The following is a 20,035-nucleotide window of genomic DNA, read 5'->3' as shown; positions in this document are numbered from 1 at the left end:
ATCAAATATATCGCAATATTCAGTGGGACCATATTAACAATAATTGTTGTGTGTTTATTCATACTATACATTAAGTTTTTACTAAGTACATGTTTGCAATAAGTGGCGCGTAATTTCTGTATATATTTTTCGGCTGGCTTTAAATGTTGTCAATATAATCGTGATAGTCGTGTATTGTTACTAATCAAATTTTAAAATGTTTCGTGTAACATACGTAGACATAAAAGTTTTCCATGGTAAGTGTTCATATAAATTCGTGAACCATTGTCACTTGCCCTCTCGATAATACAAAGATGTAGATGGTAAAATTCTTCCCTTCAATTTTACATAAATTTCTATCATAAATGTGATATTATCACATTGGTTAACTCGGTGAATTTCGTGAGCTTGATTAGGAAGCTTCTTCCCGCCTTTATTGTTGTCATTACAAGCTTAGAAACATGAAGCTCGGGACGTTCTAATTGGGTTTCTCGTTGAGAAATTGTTCTAAACGACCAAAATTTGTAAACTCTACAGTTGTTATACCTTGTTACACGTTATAAGAGACTAAGAGTTTTCTTCCGGGCAAACACTGATAATTTTAAGGGCTGCAAGAATTCAAGCCAGAAGATCAACGTTTAAACGAGAATTTTATCAGCTTTTCGTCCGAAAACTGCCCGGAAACTTACCTTTAACACCTTGACTGTTCTGTTATACGTTTTCATATTACACGAAAAGATGTTACGCGCTAATTCTCTAAAAAGTCAAAATGCCTTTAAACATGTCGAACCGAGTCGTTAATAGCTCGTTATTGTAATTCGCACGATAGTAGGCGATCAGTTAAACAAAAGGGGCGCGCACCGAGACACATAAACCAACAATCAAATGTTTGCAACCTATCCCATCAAAAGAATGTAGAACAAATTCTACACTGTCTTGTCTTTTCACATACACACGGATTATCCTCTAATTGATAGCACACGCTACATTATCCAAGGCGTTCTGTATACCTTGCAAATATATTTTACATAACAGTCAAAGTATTAAATTTATGATATTTCCAAAAATTCACGAACTATCGAGAGCGAGCAAGCAGACAGAAATACATGCACACCAAACGCTCAAACAAGTAACGAAAGAATAAAAAAAAAATCAGAACCATCAAGAATCAAAAACAAAAAAAAAAAAAGAAAAAAGAAAGAGAAGCAGATGGTTAAAAAGGAAGCAAAATCGAAATGACGGCGTGTTGGGTTTTCAGGTATGGTGCCCAACGTGCCTGTCGGTCTTTCTTATCACGAGATGTTCGCCGTGTCGCTCGGCTCGCCGGCGCTGTGGAGATGCCGAGCCTGCGGCAAACAGGTGACCAACCGTTGGCACCACTTCCACATACACACCGCCCAAAGGTCTTTGTGCCCGTATTGCCCGGCTACATACAGCAGGATCGACACCCTCCGCTCGCACATACGCACCAAGCACAGGGAGATAGTGTTCGCCAAAGGGTCCTTATAGAGGACGCTGATTGCCCCGCGAAGGAAGAGGCCACCGCCACTTCCGCCTCCTCGTCTCTTCGACGACAGGCCCATCGCGCCTTTCTTCGGATTCGGGCTGCCCTGACCGAGCATTGACGCTCGATTTTTGAACCCCTATCTACGCGGAGAACGCATACAGCACTTTTAAACCAGACCTTCGACCGATCTTTTTCCATTTTTTATCTCTCCGGTTTCCCTCGAAGGGAATCGAAATGTCCTTCGTTTGGGAAAATTCGTGGTTCGTTCCAGTACGATTGCTTTGATATTTTCCGCGTCTGACTTTTACTTTTTCCAATGTAATTCGCGTATTATTGTCGTTGAGTGTCGGTAATGGCACCTTGACGGGTTCTTGGAGTTCTGAAGGCTTCGAAGCGAAGTACGAGTTTTCGAGTATAAACACGACGATAGTGGCACGAGGTATATATATATTTCGAAGTTATGGAGAGAGAGGAAGGTTTTCACGCGAGGATGAGTGCTAATGCTGTTCGGAGGATTCTCGCGTTTCAAGACCACGAGATGGAGAGTTCGAGAGTTGGTTCGAGGAGGCTTGAAATGGTAGAATCGTCAAGTGGATGGCTATGCAACGATATTCGACTACCAAATTCCTCCTATTACTCTTTAGTATTTAGTTCGTTCGTCGCGTGTGCAAATATTATCAGTGATGGGACGAGGTACATACTTGTGGTAAATGTTGGAAGAATTTATTGGAACGCGTGTGGTTTGGAAATTTAGAGATCGAGTGGAAATTGATCATGAACTTGGTGTATTTATACCGAGATATCGTTTTATCTGTAAATAGAGTCGCATATAAGAGCTTCACGAAAAGGTCAACGTTAAAAAGGTATCGTGATTTTAACTTAGAAAAAATCAATTGAATTGCAAAGTAAAATATATTTGATTGAATCGTCACTTTTAACAAACTTAAAGCGTTAAATTAAACCGATTCGTTTCGTCCCATTGCTGGTTTCTACCGTTTAGAATTTCCACGCTGCGCTTCCTTCGAGGCACTTCAGCAACTCAAAGCTCCGAAAATGTTCAAGAAGCCTCGGGTGTTTAGAGATAATTTTAGTCGGTTTTAGGCTCTTGGCAAACTCGCGAAGGTTTCTCGAATACTCGAATTGATCAGACCTTCTATCAAGACGAGTGATTCAAGATTTCAATTTTTCACAAACAGAAAACAGCATAGTCGAGTGTCTGGACATCTCGAACCAGTTTTCCTTCGAGATATTTAGGTTCACGTTGGGGACAGTTTCCTACGAAAAAGCATAAAGAAAGACGCAGTTCGCGGGGTAAATTCATGCAACGAATGATTTCTAATAGGTATGTTGAACATTTCGTCAACTTCTCACTGCGACGTCTCTCCGATCGTCGGCGTGATCGCGTATAACCGAAGAGGAGGCTGCACTTGGACGAAGAAAGGTCAAACCAAGAGAAACCAAAAAAAAGAAGCGGAATAACCGGAAAGAAGAAGAAAGAAGAAAACACATTGATGGAGGCTGACCCAGAGTCCGAATTTTTGCGAGGACAATCGATCGATGATAGCGTTGCGAATGGTCTCCTCTGGGACAAAACGGTGCGGTGTTATTCTGGTTTCTTGAGTGGTATCAATTGTACCTCTTCGCGTGTAGACGATCGTACAAATCGGGAGACACCGAAACTCGCTAGGATTCGTGTAAATAGTAAACGAAGTTTCTGTAGACTGGCTCGTTTGGACTGGACGGTGGTCGCGCGTGGATCGATTGATCGTCGATCGATCACTTCTGTTTCCCCATCGTTTTTGATTCTCTTAGTCGCGTTCGATCCTCCTTCTCTTCCCTCTTCAACTTCTGCGTCGATACCCCTAACTTTGGAACGTTCATCGTATCGTACGATCGTTCGAAAACGGAACGAAAGATCGACAAACAAAGGATCTACGAGACATTTACATCTACGAGAGATCGATTTCGATAGAGAGTGTCTGTAAAAATTAAAAAAAAGAAAAAAAGAAAAAAGCAAAAAGGGAGAATAAAAATAGAAGAGAAAGAGGATAGATGTGACGAACGAATGTCCAACGAGCTTGAAAATTAAACGGTCTAATTCTTTACGCAATGGAAGGCTGAAACGCGCGCTGTGATTAATGAACACCGAAAACTCAAAGGGTACTACGAATTATGATTGCGGTCCGTTTAATCGCTGTTACGTGTATCTTAATGTTGTTCGTTTCGTTTTGAGCTGGCACGAGACAGCTCGGTTCTACAATCAAACGACAGAAGCAAATTTACAGACGAGAAAAGGGAAAAGATATCTCTTCTCGAGTGTTGTTAGGTGTCGACAGTATTCGCGTACGTGTGTGCGATGTCCCTGAGCAACAATACGGAGCTGTACATAATTTGGAGAGGAACGTAGGGTGTGTATTCGAGGCGATATCCTGTTCGGATTTCTTTTCGTCAAACTCTAGAAAATATGGATTTTGACGAGGATTCTTATACTTGCTCTCGAATCGACCTCGTTGTCCTCTCCATCGATACGTGTAATTACATTTCTCTTTGGACCAATACTCTTCGTCTATTAAAGTAATATCGTTGTCGAGGCTCGTTAAAGTACCTAAAAACGAAGAAAAACAAACACAAGTACACACAAGTCTCTCGTCGGTGTAAGGATCTTCGAGCGTGTGGTTCCTAAGTTAACTCGTAGAGGGTCGAGTGAAGCTCGAGTCAAGTCAGCGTGGAAACTTATGTGATACCGTATTAAGGGCCGATAAGTTAAGCTTTTACTTTTGCGTGTTGCGTGTTGCGATGTGGCAGAGAAAACGTGTTTCTACGAAGCGCACGGAACGGAAACGTCGATGATGTTTCAAGTGGCAGTCGAAGCGGAAGCCACGTACGTCACCGCGTATACTTAGCTCCTTTTGTTTCTATGTATGGCACAGTAGAACTCTATTTATTTATTAATTAAACGAAATTTTAGATCTAATTAATTTTCTAATCTGATTATTAATCAATTAAACTAAATCCAGAAATCGTTTCGATTGAACTTGTATGAACTTTGAACGACGAAGACTGGATCGATTCTGTTATATTTATACGTTATTATCGTATCGAATTACAAAAAGTATTTGCACATATCTTTATCCTCTAACGAGGTATCGATTTTTACAGTCGCATGAAAGTATTACGATTAATAGTATCAATCTTTTTTCGTCGTATGAAAATACTATTAATAAATAATACTTGGACCTAATTAATTAGTACGTAAATACTGTAATAAAAAATGTGCAAATAATTTTTGTAGTCATTGTATAACGCACGTGTATTTCAAAAATGTCATAACTCGGAATAGTTCTCTCCTGTATTAGGAGAACGTCAAAACCGTCAAAGAGCAAATTCAGAGGCTAACAGAGGAACATTACAAACGTAACATTTGTCTATTATCTCCTACAATCTATTTTCTTTTCTCCAATGTTACATGTTTACTAGATCATTCTTTTAATAATTCATAGAGTCATGTCACTTTTGAAATACTACACGAAAAGTTCTTACAAAGAAAATTTATTTATTTAGAATTACGTCAGGGAGGAATCAAGAGAATTTCTCCTACGTACGAGCCATTCAGAAGTTACGTCGATCAACTACATAAATAGGAAATACATAAATAGAGAAATGACCAACTCTATTCTGAAAAATTTCCTTGGAAATACACATCTATTTATATTACTTCCTTGATAAACAGATTGATGAAAGTAAACAACCTGTTCCCGAGAAAGATCCTGGCTAACGAAATTGTGGAACGAACAGTTGATCGGTTTCGCTTCTAGGCAGCTCGTATAACGAACTATTTCTTCGTTGACGAACTTAGATAAATGGAATTCCACTGTACGGAGATTCTCTCGTCATATTTATTCTCAAATTTAGCTCCGTTGAGAAGGTGAAATATAACTACCCTCGAGAACTATTATGGAATCATCCGAGTGATTAGTATACACGTTGTCGCGTGGTTACTTCCGCTTCCGAGACCGCGATTAGCGCTCGATTCGGAGTTCCTCGTTTCGACGACGTGGCCAGCTGATCGAAATCGTTCCGCCCTGTACTTTACGATCACTGTAAATGCAAAAAAAAAAAAAAGGAAAAAAAAATAGAATTGTGATCGAGACGAGCTGTCATCGCAATGACAAAAATAGAAGGTTGTGACGTTCGTTGGATGGACGCGGTATCGTCGAGTGGAACTCGTGCACACGACCAAAATGGAAGTAGAGTATACATGCATACGGTACATGTACACTGAGACAGAAAGGCGTACACATAGAACAGTACACGAACACACATTACTTATAACGTATAAATATAAATATGGAACTATATATAGATAGGTAGATAGATATATACGTGTACACATCCACGTGTCGGCGGCCTGGCGCGTCTGAAATCGCAAGTTCGAGCAAAGACAGTGTTTGACTGCCCCGGATTTATCGACCGTTCCTCGATCGATATCACGAAGAAAGGTGTCGAGAAGCAAATATCCCTGTTTCGTCCCACGACTACCGTAGACAACGGAGTAACTGAAGAACCGAGTTTCAACGCTCCAACAACTAGGTAAAGTTTCAACAATTTCCAGATGCATTACGTTTATGTCCTTCGAGATTACACGTCGATAGATTTTTCTATCGATTCGTTTTCTTTTTTTATTTCTCGCGTATTATATTTCTTCCTCCTTAAAGTTGAATAATTATTGATATCGATGCGTGTAAATTATTCCGACTTTTGAAATTATAAGCCTACGTGTGATTTCAAGATCGCACGTATCGCGACGTAGATTTGATGGTGGTTTTATATTGCCATTGATATCGATATGAATTTTTCTAGAGTTTAATTATCGCCGATATTGACATTAATTTGTAAATAATTTTTGTTACGAAACTTTTGGATATTATTATTAGTAATCAACGAAATACTAGTAATTAATTACGATTTTAAAGTAATGAGGTCTATTTATAGGATTTATAGGATTTATGGGATTGATATAAGTGTTTCCTAATGTTTATGTTAATATTTTTCGTGCTAGTGTTGGGATATCATCTTAAGATACGATATCAGCATCCGTAGATTACGGATTGATTTGATTTTGTAGAAACCTTATTTATATTAATATTTTTCAAGTTCAAATTGCGATATTCATAAAACAATATTGATACCAGTATTCATCAATCAGTTTTAATTTGAAAGATTGCTCGTTATTATGAAAACATAAGACAACTTCAGCGACTTTAAATAGAAACAGGACCTATTTTGCGTCTCCTAACTGTTCTGTTATATAATGTACACAAAGAGCATTGAAAGATGGTAAGCTTGAACTTTAGAGGCACGAATTATTCATTCGAATGAAACAAAATGTGATTAAGAAACGTGGGTCGTAAAGTGCTTTCTCTTAAATGAAACATTTTCCTGTGACTTGTAATAGAACCTATACGAAATGTATTTTGAGATGAAGTTGATGGATTAGCTCTGATAAATACAAAGTAAAAGTGAATAAGTTTAAATGAGGTATAATATGCACTAATTTCATAAAAACGCATACTTAAATATATGAAATTTGAAACAAAAAGAAACCTATAAATTAAGATAACATTTTACAAACAAAGATGTATCAGGAAGTTATAGAAAAATAATTTTTTGAATCCACTTTCATTAATAATTTTGCTCTATTATTTGTATGTAATTTCTGAAGCTTGGCATCAGCTTTCTGTCGGGTTTCGTAGTTTTACTAATATCGACATAAACATCAGATGAGGATCAGTTTAGTTTTAGAAAGTTGTACTTGTTTTGAACTAGAAATTGATGGATTGGTTCGAGTTCGATCCTTGGAAGTTTCAAAATTTCAAGACCGCGATGTCTTTCTGTAAGCACTTTTTAATTAAAAAGTGATAAGGTGATGATCGATGATACTGGTATTATCACGTTTGAAGCGCAAACTGATTTTACAACATGAACTTTTGCATATTTTCGAATTAGAAGCTAATAGATCGGCTCGTTTCACTTTCTCAAAGTCGATCTTCTTTCAAAAGTCAGCGTTTTATTAAAGTTTTACACGTTACCTTTTACTACGAGGTAATAAAATAGTAATTTAAAGTTTCGTAGTTTCTACCATCTTCATTTCGCCACGTGTATTGCAATTTTACGATATTTTTATATTTATTATGCTTTATAATGGAAAATACGTGCAACGATGATAATCTACGTTTGAATTCTTCAAGTTTAATCTCATTACGTCGTATATTTTTATACTTTCTTTTCCGAACTCGTAGCTGCCACACCGAGGATGATTGATAGCGACATTAAATATTCTCACGAAGTATAACGATATCAGCTTTAGGACGCTTCTACATTTTTCTTAAATTTAGAATTAGCCAAAGTTTAGCATTTTTAAGTATACTTATCTTTTCGATTTTATTGAGATCTCGACGAGAAAAGTGACGTTTATCAGAGAGTATTGCTACGAACAAAATTTTTCTAATAATAAGTTCAAATCTCAGTGCGCGAAATAAATTTTACAGAGAAAGCTTCGAACAGTCGTATCTTTTCATAAATTCGTAAAATTTGTAAGTTATAAAGTTATTTTCGTGATATAAAGCTATTTTCATAAAGTTTCGAAATGTAGAGTAAATAATAATGATTCGATATAGCTTGAGAATGAAATTAAACAGGATATATTTTAATAGAAACGAAGAGGATCAACTCGCAAGTAAAAGGAATTCCACTTTATTACGATTAATTCGTCCGAGGAAAATTCATAAAAGTAATTGAGCATTATTCCTTCCAAGGGGAGATGTTACTTTGCCCCTCAAACAAGCCAATTTTAGTATTTTTTATCATATTATTATTTATTATTATCCTTTTTTTCTTAATAACTTTCTCGGGTATTTGTTATTAACAGAATCCAAGATGTTCGTGATAAAAAAAGTTCCCTTTATCCTTGGAATGCTGCTTCGTCTCTTTATTCCGGCTACAAATTCATCTACCCTCACCCTTTGTCGAGTCTTTTGCTATTTATTCCTGCGCCAGTCTTCCTAGACGTAATTCATAATCGAACCCTTTTATCCTCTTAAAAGTAAAGTTACCCAATAATTGTCATATTTTTAATAAAAGATTCATCGTTGAAACGCGAAAGGGGAGAGCACTGAATTTGAGTTTCGGCCCCAATTAAACTGAGAATTTTTCTTGACACGCGAAATTTCCGAACAATCAGACGCTGACAACTAAATTAAAACTTTGTTCCAACGATTTTTTTTTCACCTGATTTTTCCTTTTATACCCTACTCGCGACAAAGTTGACAATCACCTCCCCCTCGTGGAAAATACGTGACTCTCGTTGATGATCGATTGTTTCTCGTTGTATTGTTTTTAAAATTCCGGCGACAATTTTTTCGTTGGATCTTTAATGAGTGGAAAGCTGCTCTGAATTAAAAATATTCGAAACTTTCGAAGCAAAGTTTTGCCGTACCAAAGTGAATAGATCTACGCGAATAGATTTTCAAGCGATTTCTGCTTCATAACATTTCTAAAACGATTCTCCTGTCTCAAACTGTAGGAAAATTTTTGGTAACTCTAGAATTGTAATTAAAATTTGACGTTCATCCCTACTTATCGATAGCATTTGATCGTATCGTATTTTACCGTCTTCCAGAAATAAATTAAATTTTGTAAAAGTTTTTAGTAATTTCATCGCAAGAATACGTTGATAGAAGAGACGAAAATCTGTAGATATTAGAATTTCTTGACTGTATGTATTTTTACAAAATTAATGAATTGTTGTTATTATAAAAAACTTACTAATTTTGTGATATTATTTGTATTATTTATTTTCATTATCATTTGCTTTATTATTTGCATGATTTTCATTAACACGTTCAGTTTTACGTGCGATAATCATCTGATTATCGAAAATCACGATAAATATTTATCGAGTGTATACTCGAAATAGAATCAATTCATTTATAGTATCGTCGAATTATGAAAAGCACATCTTTGCAAATTTACAAATTGCAAAAACTTAAGGAACGCGCATGCCTTTAAAGAAATTAAAAAATCAAAAGTACCGTTGAATGGTTGTGTAACATCTTTAGAAAAAAAAAGCTGTCCTTGAGAAGAACATTGAATATTCATCGGTTTTCGGATGAATGCAACAAGATAGATTAGACAGTAATTAAATAAAAAAAATGTTGATACGAATTTTCTTGTACGTTAAAACGTTTGCGCTCTAAAATTAATATTTATTTTTCATTTTCCTTTTTGTAGGAAGAACATTGACAAATTGGTAGCCGCGTTTCAATATTCAACAGAGTATCCTTTGTGTTGCTTCAATTTTAAATTTCAGTTTTTCTAGCAGAGAGATTTAATAGTATTGACACCAGACGTATTTTGATTTTTGACTCACGTCAGATTTCCATCAACGCATACACGCCATGCACATGACGGGATGCTTTCAGAAATTCACCAATCCAGTATTTGTAACGCATTATAAACGTTTTCCATCGATGCCGACGCCTGCGGCATCTATCTATTCACGATATATTTCTACGCATACACTTATCCTAGTAGAAACGAATATCAAATAAATCTCGTATGCGTTTTGTTTCTTTTCTTTTTTTTTTTTTTTTTTACAAAATTAAAAATAATTCTAGCGACACTTGTTTGATTTGTTTCTTTTCTTTTTTTTTTTACAAAATTAAAAATAATTCTAGCGACACTGGTAAGAAGATGCAGAGGCAAATTCAAGTTCTCTATTTACATTAGATTAAATATATTTTTTAGTTATCATATATAACATATAATCGTGTTCCCATAGTTTAAGAATTCAGTTTTATTTACACATTTTTATGCATTTATGAAAAGTTTAAATTTACTGAACGAATTCTAAACGTGAAACGAAGAAAGGATCTGAGACTTAGGAAGCATTTTTTAAAGTATACAGGGAGTGGCAAGGCGCATAGCGGCAATATGAAGAAATAAATAAAAAATATAAAATGAAACATATTTTCGTTCGAAGTTTTCTTTATGAAAAAAATATATATATAAATATATATACTTAAATTATATATATTTAAATATAATATATAAAGAAGAACAATTCTCGAACAGGCTTCCTTCAATGAAAAGGAGGTATTCCACATTTTTTACTTATTTCCTGCCACGCCTTGGATAAGAAATGTTGCATAAATTTATATTTATTCGTCAAACTTTTTTCATTGGAATGGTTATGTTGATTTTTATTATTGTAAAAATGATTTTACGTATCAATCTTTCATTTTTGCACGTTACATATTTTCTGACAAGTCCGTGGCTTCTCCATTTTTCACATAGATATTCATAAATTTATTAAATCTTTCATTCGGAGAAAAGCGTACAAAGTTTTTAAATGTTTTCACGGGAAACGGGTACCGGGATTATAAATTATTAAAATTGCAGCTTCACGTTCCGACCGTTTCTTATCGTAAGCCTGAATTAAATAACGATCGACATTAAGCAAACAATAATAAATATTAGAATGAGTTTTATTCATCGTTTCAAATGGTCAGAGAGTCGTTCGCTTGAATAACGTTGTTGCTCCATTAAACATAAAACATTTCCAATTTCCTGCGAATACTTTTCAATTGTTTTCGATGCACCTTCTTTCCTTTAAAATATACTTTGTTTATGCGGTAAAATGCTCGATATAGAATTTCTTTTTAGCTAGTGACAAGTAATCGTTAAAATATCTATAACTTTCGATCATTAACAGACAGTTCGAAAGAACATTAAACAAACTTTATTCAGTTTAATAACACCATAAGACACGACAAAGACGAAAATATTCCGAATATTTAAATAATTAATTAATCTTCGTAGTCTACGAAGGTTTATGCATTTGTGTGAATTTTAAATGTACACAAATCTTGCACAACTCAAAATATTTCTATTTTCCAATAAAGCACCTTTCTCTTAGACTCTACATTTCATTTCCAAACTGATATCTAATTTTTGGTCATATGAAAGTATTACCAAGCGATACAAAATGTAATATACTTGGACCTAATAAATTAATGTATGATATAATAAATATTGCACTGGTGTGCAAATACCTTTTGCAATCACTAATGCACATATATAAAAATAAAATACTCGCTATAGTATTTAGATTCCATTTGCTGTTGGAGTAAAAACACGACTTTGCATAAACATTGATTAAGTAAAACTGGAACAAAATTTTATTCAAATAATGTTGAATGCAGTGTTACAAACATTCTTCTAAAACGAAAAGCTCGGTTTTCTTCAGACAAGCAACCCAGCCGGAAACTTTCAGCCGGCCACCGTGGCACAATTCAGATCCTCCAGAATACCAGAAAATTCATTCTCTTCCACACGGTGGCAACGTTTTAAAGACTTGGAATTCCATTTCACCGGTGTCTCGATCAGCTACGAGTGCTTCGTACACTCGTTGTACACGCCATTCACAACGAGATACGAAACGCAGTTTTCGGAGCATATGAAAGAGAGAGACACGTTCCTACGCGATTACACGCGGTCGTTTAGAAGAAGAGAAGGTTAGATTTCTCGCGACAGGCCGTCGCCATCCGACCGAATTATTGCTCTCGATACCAAATGTTCCTTAAGTTGTTTCGCGAAAAACAAAAAGAAAAAAAAAAGACAAAAAACAAAAAATATAAGAAGGATGAAGAAGTCGTTTCTGTACATAGTAACCGTGAATTGCAAACGCATACAACTCTCCTGAAGCACATTGTGACACAGCGCGAGTACGAGAGAATGCGAGAGCGAAAGAGACAGAAGAGAGAAAGAGAGATTGGATTATAACAAATTGTGATAACGCGAGTGAAGAACGGAAGTCGGTTCAGCATCTTTCGTAGGCAAAATTTCGCGACTCCATGCTTGCGTTTGGAAATAGCACTATGATTGCGACAGGTGCGTGCTCCGTAGAGATTCTCACGGCAACTTGAAAATATAGGAACTTTCAGAATGCTGAAATACAAATAATTAGCAGAAATATATAAAACGTTGAAAACGAAATATTCGTTATAACACGTGGTAGAGAAAATAATTCTCCGTTCAAGTTCTACTCCTTTTTAATTACGATCGTCCGCAATCTATTTCCGAGCGTATGCATTTCGGTTGTCGAACGTTCCGTCAGAACGACAGTTCATCGAACCATGTATCCTTTGTAATCATAGTCTAATGAATATGATGAGAATATATCGCGAGTAAGATTCGATCCCTGAAGTCACGGAACCGACACGTTCTCGTCGCGACAGCTAAAGGCCGGATTCATTGCACCACAACTCTATATAATTGTATAAATATCATCGGTATCAAAAGTGTCAATATCTCGTGTTTCTTGATGGTACTTAAGATAAATCCGCAGCCCACTCGGGCAGCCGCGGCTGTTTGTTGATATTACTTCCGGATCCGGGGGTTGAAAGCTGCGATTCCGCTCCTCGAGACGATTTTTAAAAATGATTTCCGTGTCGACCGAGTATGTTTCAATCGCATAGATCGATGCTACTTAGTGCTTTTCACACAGTCAATCTCCCATGGAGATTCGAGCTGTTAAAAATTATATTAAAAATTGTCGATGTGTTTTTAACAGTTTTCGGATCTGCGACTGTGTGTAGCGATTTTTCATGAGAAAGTGAATCGGAAATGTAGTGCAAGATTTTCTCATAGAAGATTCGGATTCTTGGTAAATTGACTATGAAAATGATTTCCAACACGCTGCAAACGTTGTTCACATTATCGATATATTTTTCAATTTTGATTTAATTTAAACCTTTCTTGCCATCCACTTAAAGATTCCTCTCTGCTTTAATGAAAAACGTAGCGTTTAGTATCTTTACCAACAAATGGCAGTATTTTTAATGGTAGGTCATAGTAATCGTATATTGTAAATTAATTTTTAAATGATTACTAACGTTAATATCAAATTTGTCTCTTCAAGAATCGTGTTATAATTTTTTATATTGATTTTCCTTCTAAAAACCATCCTTCTTGATCATTATACATGCATCGACTGAAGTTACGAACAATCTATAAATTTCAAAAATTGGATATCTCGCAAGCAAAGTTTCCTACGAGAGAACTTTACTCCATTTCTGATGAATTCTTTCCGCAACTTCCATATCTATATAACATTGTTCGGTTCGTGGTAACAATTCCAAAGAAAACTTTGATAAAGTCATTTCAGAGCAACATCGTCGTGAACAGTTTCGGCTCCTGGTGAAAGACCGTACTTTCTCGTGGCACGTTCCTTCCTTTTTTGGCCCGACCTGCGACTCGAGCTGAAAATCTTTTTTGTACATAAAGTCCGTGTTTGAGAGGGAGAGAGAGAAAGAGAGAGAGAAAAAGCGAGAGAGAGAGAGAGAGAGAGAGAGAGAGAGAAATAGAGGCTCCATGTGGGAGCTTGCCATGAAAGCGCTCCATGTGGTCGCAAGTCCTGGGCCGACCTTGCGTATAAACCGATTGCTCGTTTATATGCGATGTATTTTTGTGAACAGTATTGAAAGTGCTGCTAAGCTGTACAGTCGTCATATGGTGAATGTATTATGATGTACCTATAATGTACATAGATATATTTAATTAAAGTGACTATGAATTTGTGTAAATCCTCTATTTTCTATTTTCACCCTCTGTCGTAATTTAAAGGGGCTGTTGCAATAAGAAGATAGTTCCACTTTATTTGAATAATAGCATTTAATAATTAATAATGTAAAAAAAAAGTAATTCGAAGGGTCTAAAAAATTGCAATTTAAAATGCAGAAGAGTCGCATCACAGTATCTGAAATTCGTATAAATTCATAATCAATCGATATTCGTAGTAATAAACTTTGACATTTTCGAATATAAAACCTTTGAATATAAAGTCTACACTTCTTTTCCTCTTTCGATAGACGCAATTTAAATATTGGGGTTGTTTTCTTATTGCTGCAAACCCTTCAATTTTATTCGCAATATTAAAGCGCTATCGTCTTTTAGACATGAAATTTATTATATCTTCGAGATAATTAATTTCTTGGCGCGTAATACACAAAATACATAGAATAGACATTTTTATTCGTCGTTTTTCGTAATTTTGTTCAGTATCCGGAAATTCGTATCCATTCGTTTTCCAGATTTCTTATTTTGTATGAAATATACTCGCATTAAAAATACCATCTATGCATCATTAATTACGTCGTTACCGTTGGGAATCATTACCGAGGAAATGCCGAAATTCATTCGTAAATGAGAAAGTTCGTATAGAAAATATCTAAAATGGAATATTCAATTTCTCAACTTTGATCACACTATTATTAACCTTCAATCTTTTCATTTGAAGATTTTCGAAATTCATCCGCATAAATGTATTAAGAGATCTACAGAATAGAATGTTTGAATTATTCGTAATTAACTGTACAATTATTAAGATTCGATCACTGTTGGAGAAATTTTCAAAAGTCATCTATATACCAATCCCTCGTTTTTAATTATTCTGTTATTGACTTTCAACCCGTATCACTATTATTAACTCTTAGTTTCCGAGGTTCGTCCTCACTTCAAGTTTATGTTATTACGACATAAAGAATAACTTGCAAATGAAAATATTCCAATTATTCATTTCGAATCGTGCCATTAACAAATTTTTAACTCTATTCGAAACTTTTCTAAATCAACTACGTCTTAAATGTCCCATCGTTCTTAACCGAACTTCGACAACTGATGGCTCCGGTCAAGCAAAAATACCCCCGAGTAAAAAAAGGAAATGCAAAAGATCTCGAACAGGTAGTGCGTCTTCTTAAAGAATTTACTGTGTAGGACTTGGGAAAGATAGGTAAAACTCGTTCTTTCGATCGAGTAAGAACTGCTTCCGGGAGATTGTTCGGATGAAAAGTTAGGAGGAACGAGCGTTGCCCGAATAAACGAGGGAAAAACAGATAGATTTGCGAGAACTGATTCCCATTCGAATATACGATGCTTACTTTGTCGTCGCTATTTCCATTTAATCGCGATTTAATGCGATTTACGAGCCGAGAGATTATAAATATTTTCGATGATATTCATTTTGCCCTTTGACTGTTCTGAATATAAGTAGCGATCGAACGCAATAATTTCAATTCCAACTTTTATTACGCAAATCGCCTATAATATACGTCTTGCTTATTTTAAATAATAATAATGTAGATGGTACGTTGCACATTTTCATGCACCTTTTACGATCAAATGAAATGCATTCGCCATTACGTCACCTTTATCTGTCGTTTTATGCTGTTTCCTTTGGTAATTATACGATTTAGTGGCCTTTTTGCACAGAACAAGGAAAGATTTTAATATCCGCTGTAGTTTCAAATTTCAGTTTAATTTATTTAATGTTCAGGATCCTGTTGGTTTTTTACTTTCTTCAACGAAAACTAGAAACAAAATTGAAACTAATCACGTAGCACAGTCACGTTTGTTGCTATCTTATCGGTAGTTTTACGTTAGTTCAAAGATCATGTAATACTTCAGGGGGCCATTCGAATCTTTCTTGACGAACGTTTCAAGCAAACACGATGTTGGCATTATGTATTAGTATATTGAAATAGCTTGAATTCCTTTAGTCAACATTGACGTAACATCATTTTTCTCCGTCACAGAAAATGGCACGTAGATCTTATCGTGGCGATAACTCGAAGAATCAAGTTTTGAATACTTTTCTACAAAACTCTTAAAATTTTGATTTCTTTCGTATAAATTAGTAATAAATTTTGATAAATAATAAATAATTGTTTTTTTACATAATTTGAAAAATAATTCATTGTTGATTTATCTCACAAAGATAAATGATAATAAAATCCTTAATTAATTATAAGAATACAATATTTTTGACATGAAAATATCTCTACGAAGAGAATCTTGATCTGCCAGATAAGTTTTCAAAGTATATTATTCATTCGTTTGATTAATCTACTTGGAAATAAGATCTGATTAATCAAGGAATAGTAACGTTTCTAGTACCGATAATACATCAAAGAAAATCGTGATTTCTTCGATAATTTTTCGCAACTGATTCCTTTCATAAACAAAAATCATACAAACTTCTGCCTAGTCATAAATAATCAGCTGTCGCTTCATTGCATAAATAATTACCAGTACATATGTACTTGATAATTTATAAAATCTGTATTAAGTTTTCGTAATATAATGAGCTTCGTCTTACGCATTGTTTTTTCAACGAAGAAAATCCCATGAGAAATCTTCCCAATAGAAAATCTTCCTGGATCGCTCGAACAGTGACTCATTTTCATTTTAAATAATGCTTGAAAACAAAAAGGTTCGCGTAGCAGCTGCTGCCTTAAATCAAGTGTTTTACGACCGGTAAATCGTATTCTACGCTGAAGTGCATTTCTTCCAGAATGGAAGATTACCTCCTCCGGTTATTTCTTAAGTACACAGTTTTGAAGAACGATGGGTACGTTTCACAAAGTGTAATGATATGAAAAGCGAGATATCGTGACGTGATCGTCGAAAATTTCCTGCGTCATCGACGACAACGAGAGAGAACGAATCTCGAGTTATTTGCCTTGTTCTAAACGGGCTCAATGACGAACTGGTTAATTGTCAGCTATGGGATCGAGGTTATTCTACAGGGTGATCAAAGAGAAGAGACTCGAGGAATGAAAAATTAACTCAAAGAGCATAGATCGAAATTTAATTTTATGTAAACCCCGGTTTAGACAAGTGATATACATACGTTTTGCTATGATCGATCTTCCTTTCCTGACTTTGGAAACATTAAACGGATATTCCATGTGTTACAATCTAATACGTATTACTGTAGATCAACAAATGAAGTTTTGCATTACAGTGACGTAATTGACAAGCCTTTTATTGTTGAAAAATTGTATTCGGGCAAGATTAATTATTAATAGTTACGCTAAGCCATCTTTATCTCGTATAACTCTGTTTTTGCAAATTGTTTTCACATAATAATCTATCATATCGCGTTGGAATGGTATAAATATGCGGCCACTGATAACCTCTGCTTGGTATCTGAATAAAAGGAAGTGACTCGTGTTAAAATAAAATGGAACTGACTCGTGTTAAAATAATCTGGAACACTTGAAGCTAACTTTTTGTCTACTTTCCCGGAGGCTATCGCACAGATTTTTCATTCCACTTTTGAATCAGCTTCTACATAAATGTGTTATGTGTTATTCACATGAGCTGTATTATTTCATTTTCTCTTATTAAAAGTAGGAGATATGTTAGGAATTAAAGTTGAAGATACAAAATATAGTTCGTTTTATCAATGCCAGAGATTAAGTTATATTTGAAATGTAAGAATAATAAGAGATAATTACCGGTCGATTTTTTACCATTTGTAGAATTTTAGTCAGAGGTTGAGAAGTTTTTACTACATCAAATTTTTCACTATAATTTGAGTTACGAAAAGTTTGATTATTAATGGTTTATACTGTTCATCGTGCCTCATACGACGTGGTGAATCAATCACTGACGGTCGTGTTGGGTATGGTCGAGATTTTTCATAAAAAATTAGCGAGACACGAGCTACAATGATTAATGGAAAGGATCCTATTCTTCATGGTGACAACCCTCGTACACATGCTTCATGCGTACTCATCAAAAATTGAATAAGCTCGAATGTGACATTCCATCGTATCTATGGTAATTTGCAAATCTAGATTACATCCATTACTATTTTTGCTGTCTAAAAAATATTCTTGAATGACTACGAATAATTCTTGCTTTCATGATTTAAATAAAGATTCAGATAAAGATGAGAAATTCAAGACAAAATACTGCTGTAAGGTAACAAATACCAAATGTAAGATAAAAATATAATTGAATAAATTTATGAGAAAATTATTTATCTACTTGAAAGACAGCAGATTATTATTTTAGTAATATAATAGATAATAATATTGTATTATTTTAATTATTTTAATAATCATTATTTTTTAAAGAATATTTTTGATTTTATAGAATATATTAAATAAATAAATTTTACATAGGTTTGTATTCCTTTTATGTACATGTAACAAATATAAATCACTTACAATCCTTGATACAAGATTTACAGTTTTTAACATTTTACTGCCAATTGCTGAAGGGAAATTGCTTTGAAAGGAAGTTTAATCTTCTTTTTATTTATTTATTTATTTTTTTTTTTATGTAATCCTGTATGCGATAGGAATGAAGAAACAGCATTTAATATTTTATAATTTTCCAAGACGTCCTCGAACTTGAGTACACGTTCTCGCTTTTTTGATTGTCATAAATAAATTAATTCTTGATAATTCTACCTTCAATGTCGTGCAGTGTCTTATCAGGCGGAAATGATGTGCAGAAATTAGACTGTGTCACTCGATAATCACGTTCTCGCTAATCAATTAAGAAACACAATACAAATTATTACAAACATAAGAAAGTCAATGTTTCTGAGTCACGTAATCGTAACTACATCAATGAGAAGATGAATCACGTACACCATACTAAAGAAATCATAGCGACTAAAAAGATACATATTTCTCTTTAAATCTGATAATTAGATTCCCCGATGAAGTTAAATAAAAATTTACTCCGAAGCACTAGTGCGAAAATTTTCATCAAACTCGGACACCATCTTCCTCGATATTTCTTGTTCCATCGCGAAAGACGGAAAGTCCACGGAAAATGATCGAATCACCTGGCGACATTACGCTTTCAACGAGTTAGATGTGCGAAGCCGAATGAAAAGTGCAATCTATTTTGAAATGCAAAGGTTTTTTTAAAACGTGGCAAGTAAATGAAGTAATTTGCGCTTGAAATATGTTACGAGCATTCGGTCACGAGTGAACACGCGGCCATACGTACAAGACTGGGATCATGTAAATTGTACAGAATCAAAGTGACGAATGGCATCGCGAATGAGAACGATTTTCTTTGTATCGAAATGCACGCGCGCGTGTCTTAAGTCAGGCGTCATTGAAAATCATTGTAACTTTCTTGTAACTTTCGGCAATCGTTATCGACAATTTCAACGCGTTATCGTTTGTCATCGTGTGTATTTGTTATACGATTAAGTTTGACTTTTGGAGTTGTGATTTCAACGTTTGGTTTTGTTATTTGTTTCGTTATGTTAATGAGAAATAAATTGTTTTCGTTTGTTTCACTTTGATGCTGCAACTTGAATGATTTTTCTATCGTGTATTCGCCTCGTTAAGAAATTTGATAATGTAGAGAAAAATATAAAAAAAAAGTTACGATTATATCTATATCGAAAATCAGATTCTTACAAAATTTAAGTTTTTACTGAAGGGATTTGGAGATTAAAGGTTACAGGGTTATATTGATGTAAACATAAGACAAGACTTTCGAAGGTTTCCCAGACCTATTGAACAACTTAAACCGAGTAAACTGAGTAAACTGAGTAAAAGGTACGGTTAACTTACCTGAACGGAAATAGTGGATTTATGATATCATTGTCTATTGATAAGTGCTAAATCCTAAATTACCTTATCCTGGGGGTCCTAAAATTCCAGGGCATACTAT

At 34.8% G+C, this 20,035-nt stretch overlaps 1 protein-coding gene across 2 annotated transcripts in view; it reads left to right on the top strand.

The window, feature by feature from the left end:
* The window catches only part of LOC126920010 (sex determination protein fruitless), an 80,772-nt gene extending 70,594 nt beyond the window's left edge, over positions 1 to 10,178 (top strand). The window contains exons 5-6 of one of the 2 annotated variants that reach the window (XR_007711862.1): positions 1,238 to 1,746; positions 2,829 to 10,178. Coding sequence is in view for 1 of the 2 variants with exons in the window: in XM_050729827.1 (XP_050585784.1) it covers positions 1,238 to 1,488 (251 nt within the window). In the remaining variant the exon portion in view is untranslated. Of the gene's footprint in view, positions 1 to 1,237 lie in introns of both variants that reach the window. The other variant, XM_050729827.1, reaches the window with a different exon arrangement.
* Positions 10,179 to 20,035: the final 9,857 nt, after the last annotated feature.

The sequence above is a fragment of the Bombus affinis genome, chromosome 9 (genome assembly GCF_024516045.1).
Source record: "Bombus affinis isolate iyBomAffi1 chromosome 9, iyBomAffi1.2, whole genome shotgun sequence".
In the NCBI taxonomy this organism is placed as follows: domain Eukaryota; kingdom Metazoa; phylum Arthropoda; class Insecta; order Hymenoptera; family Apidae; genus Bombus; species Bombus affinis.
The sequence above is the reverse complement of the archived record's forward strand: the minus strand, read 5'-3'. Positions and strand labels throughout refer to the sequence as shown.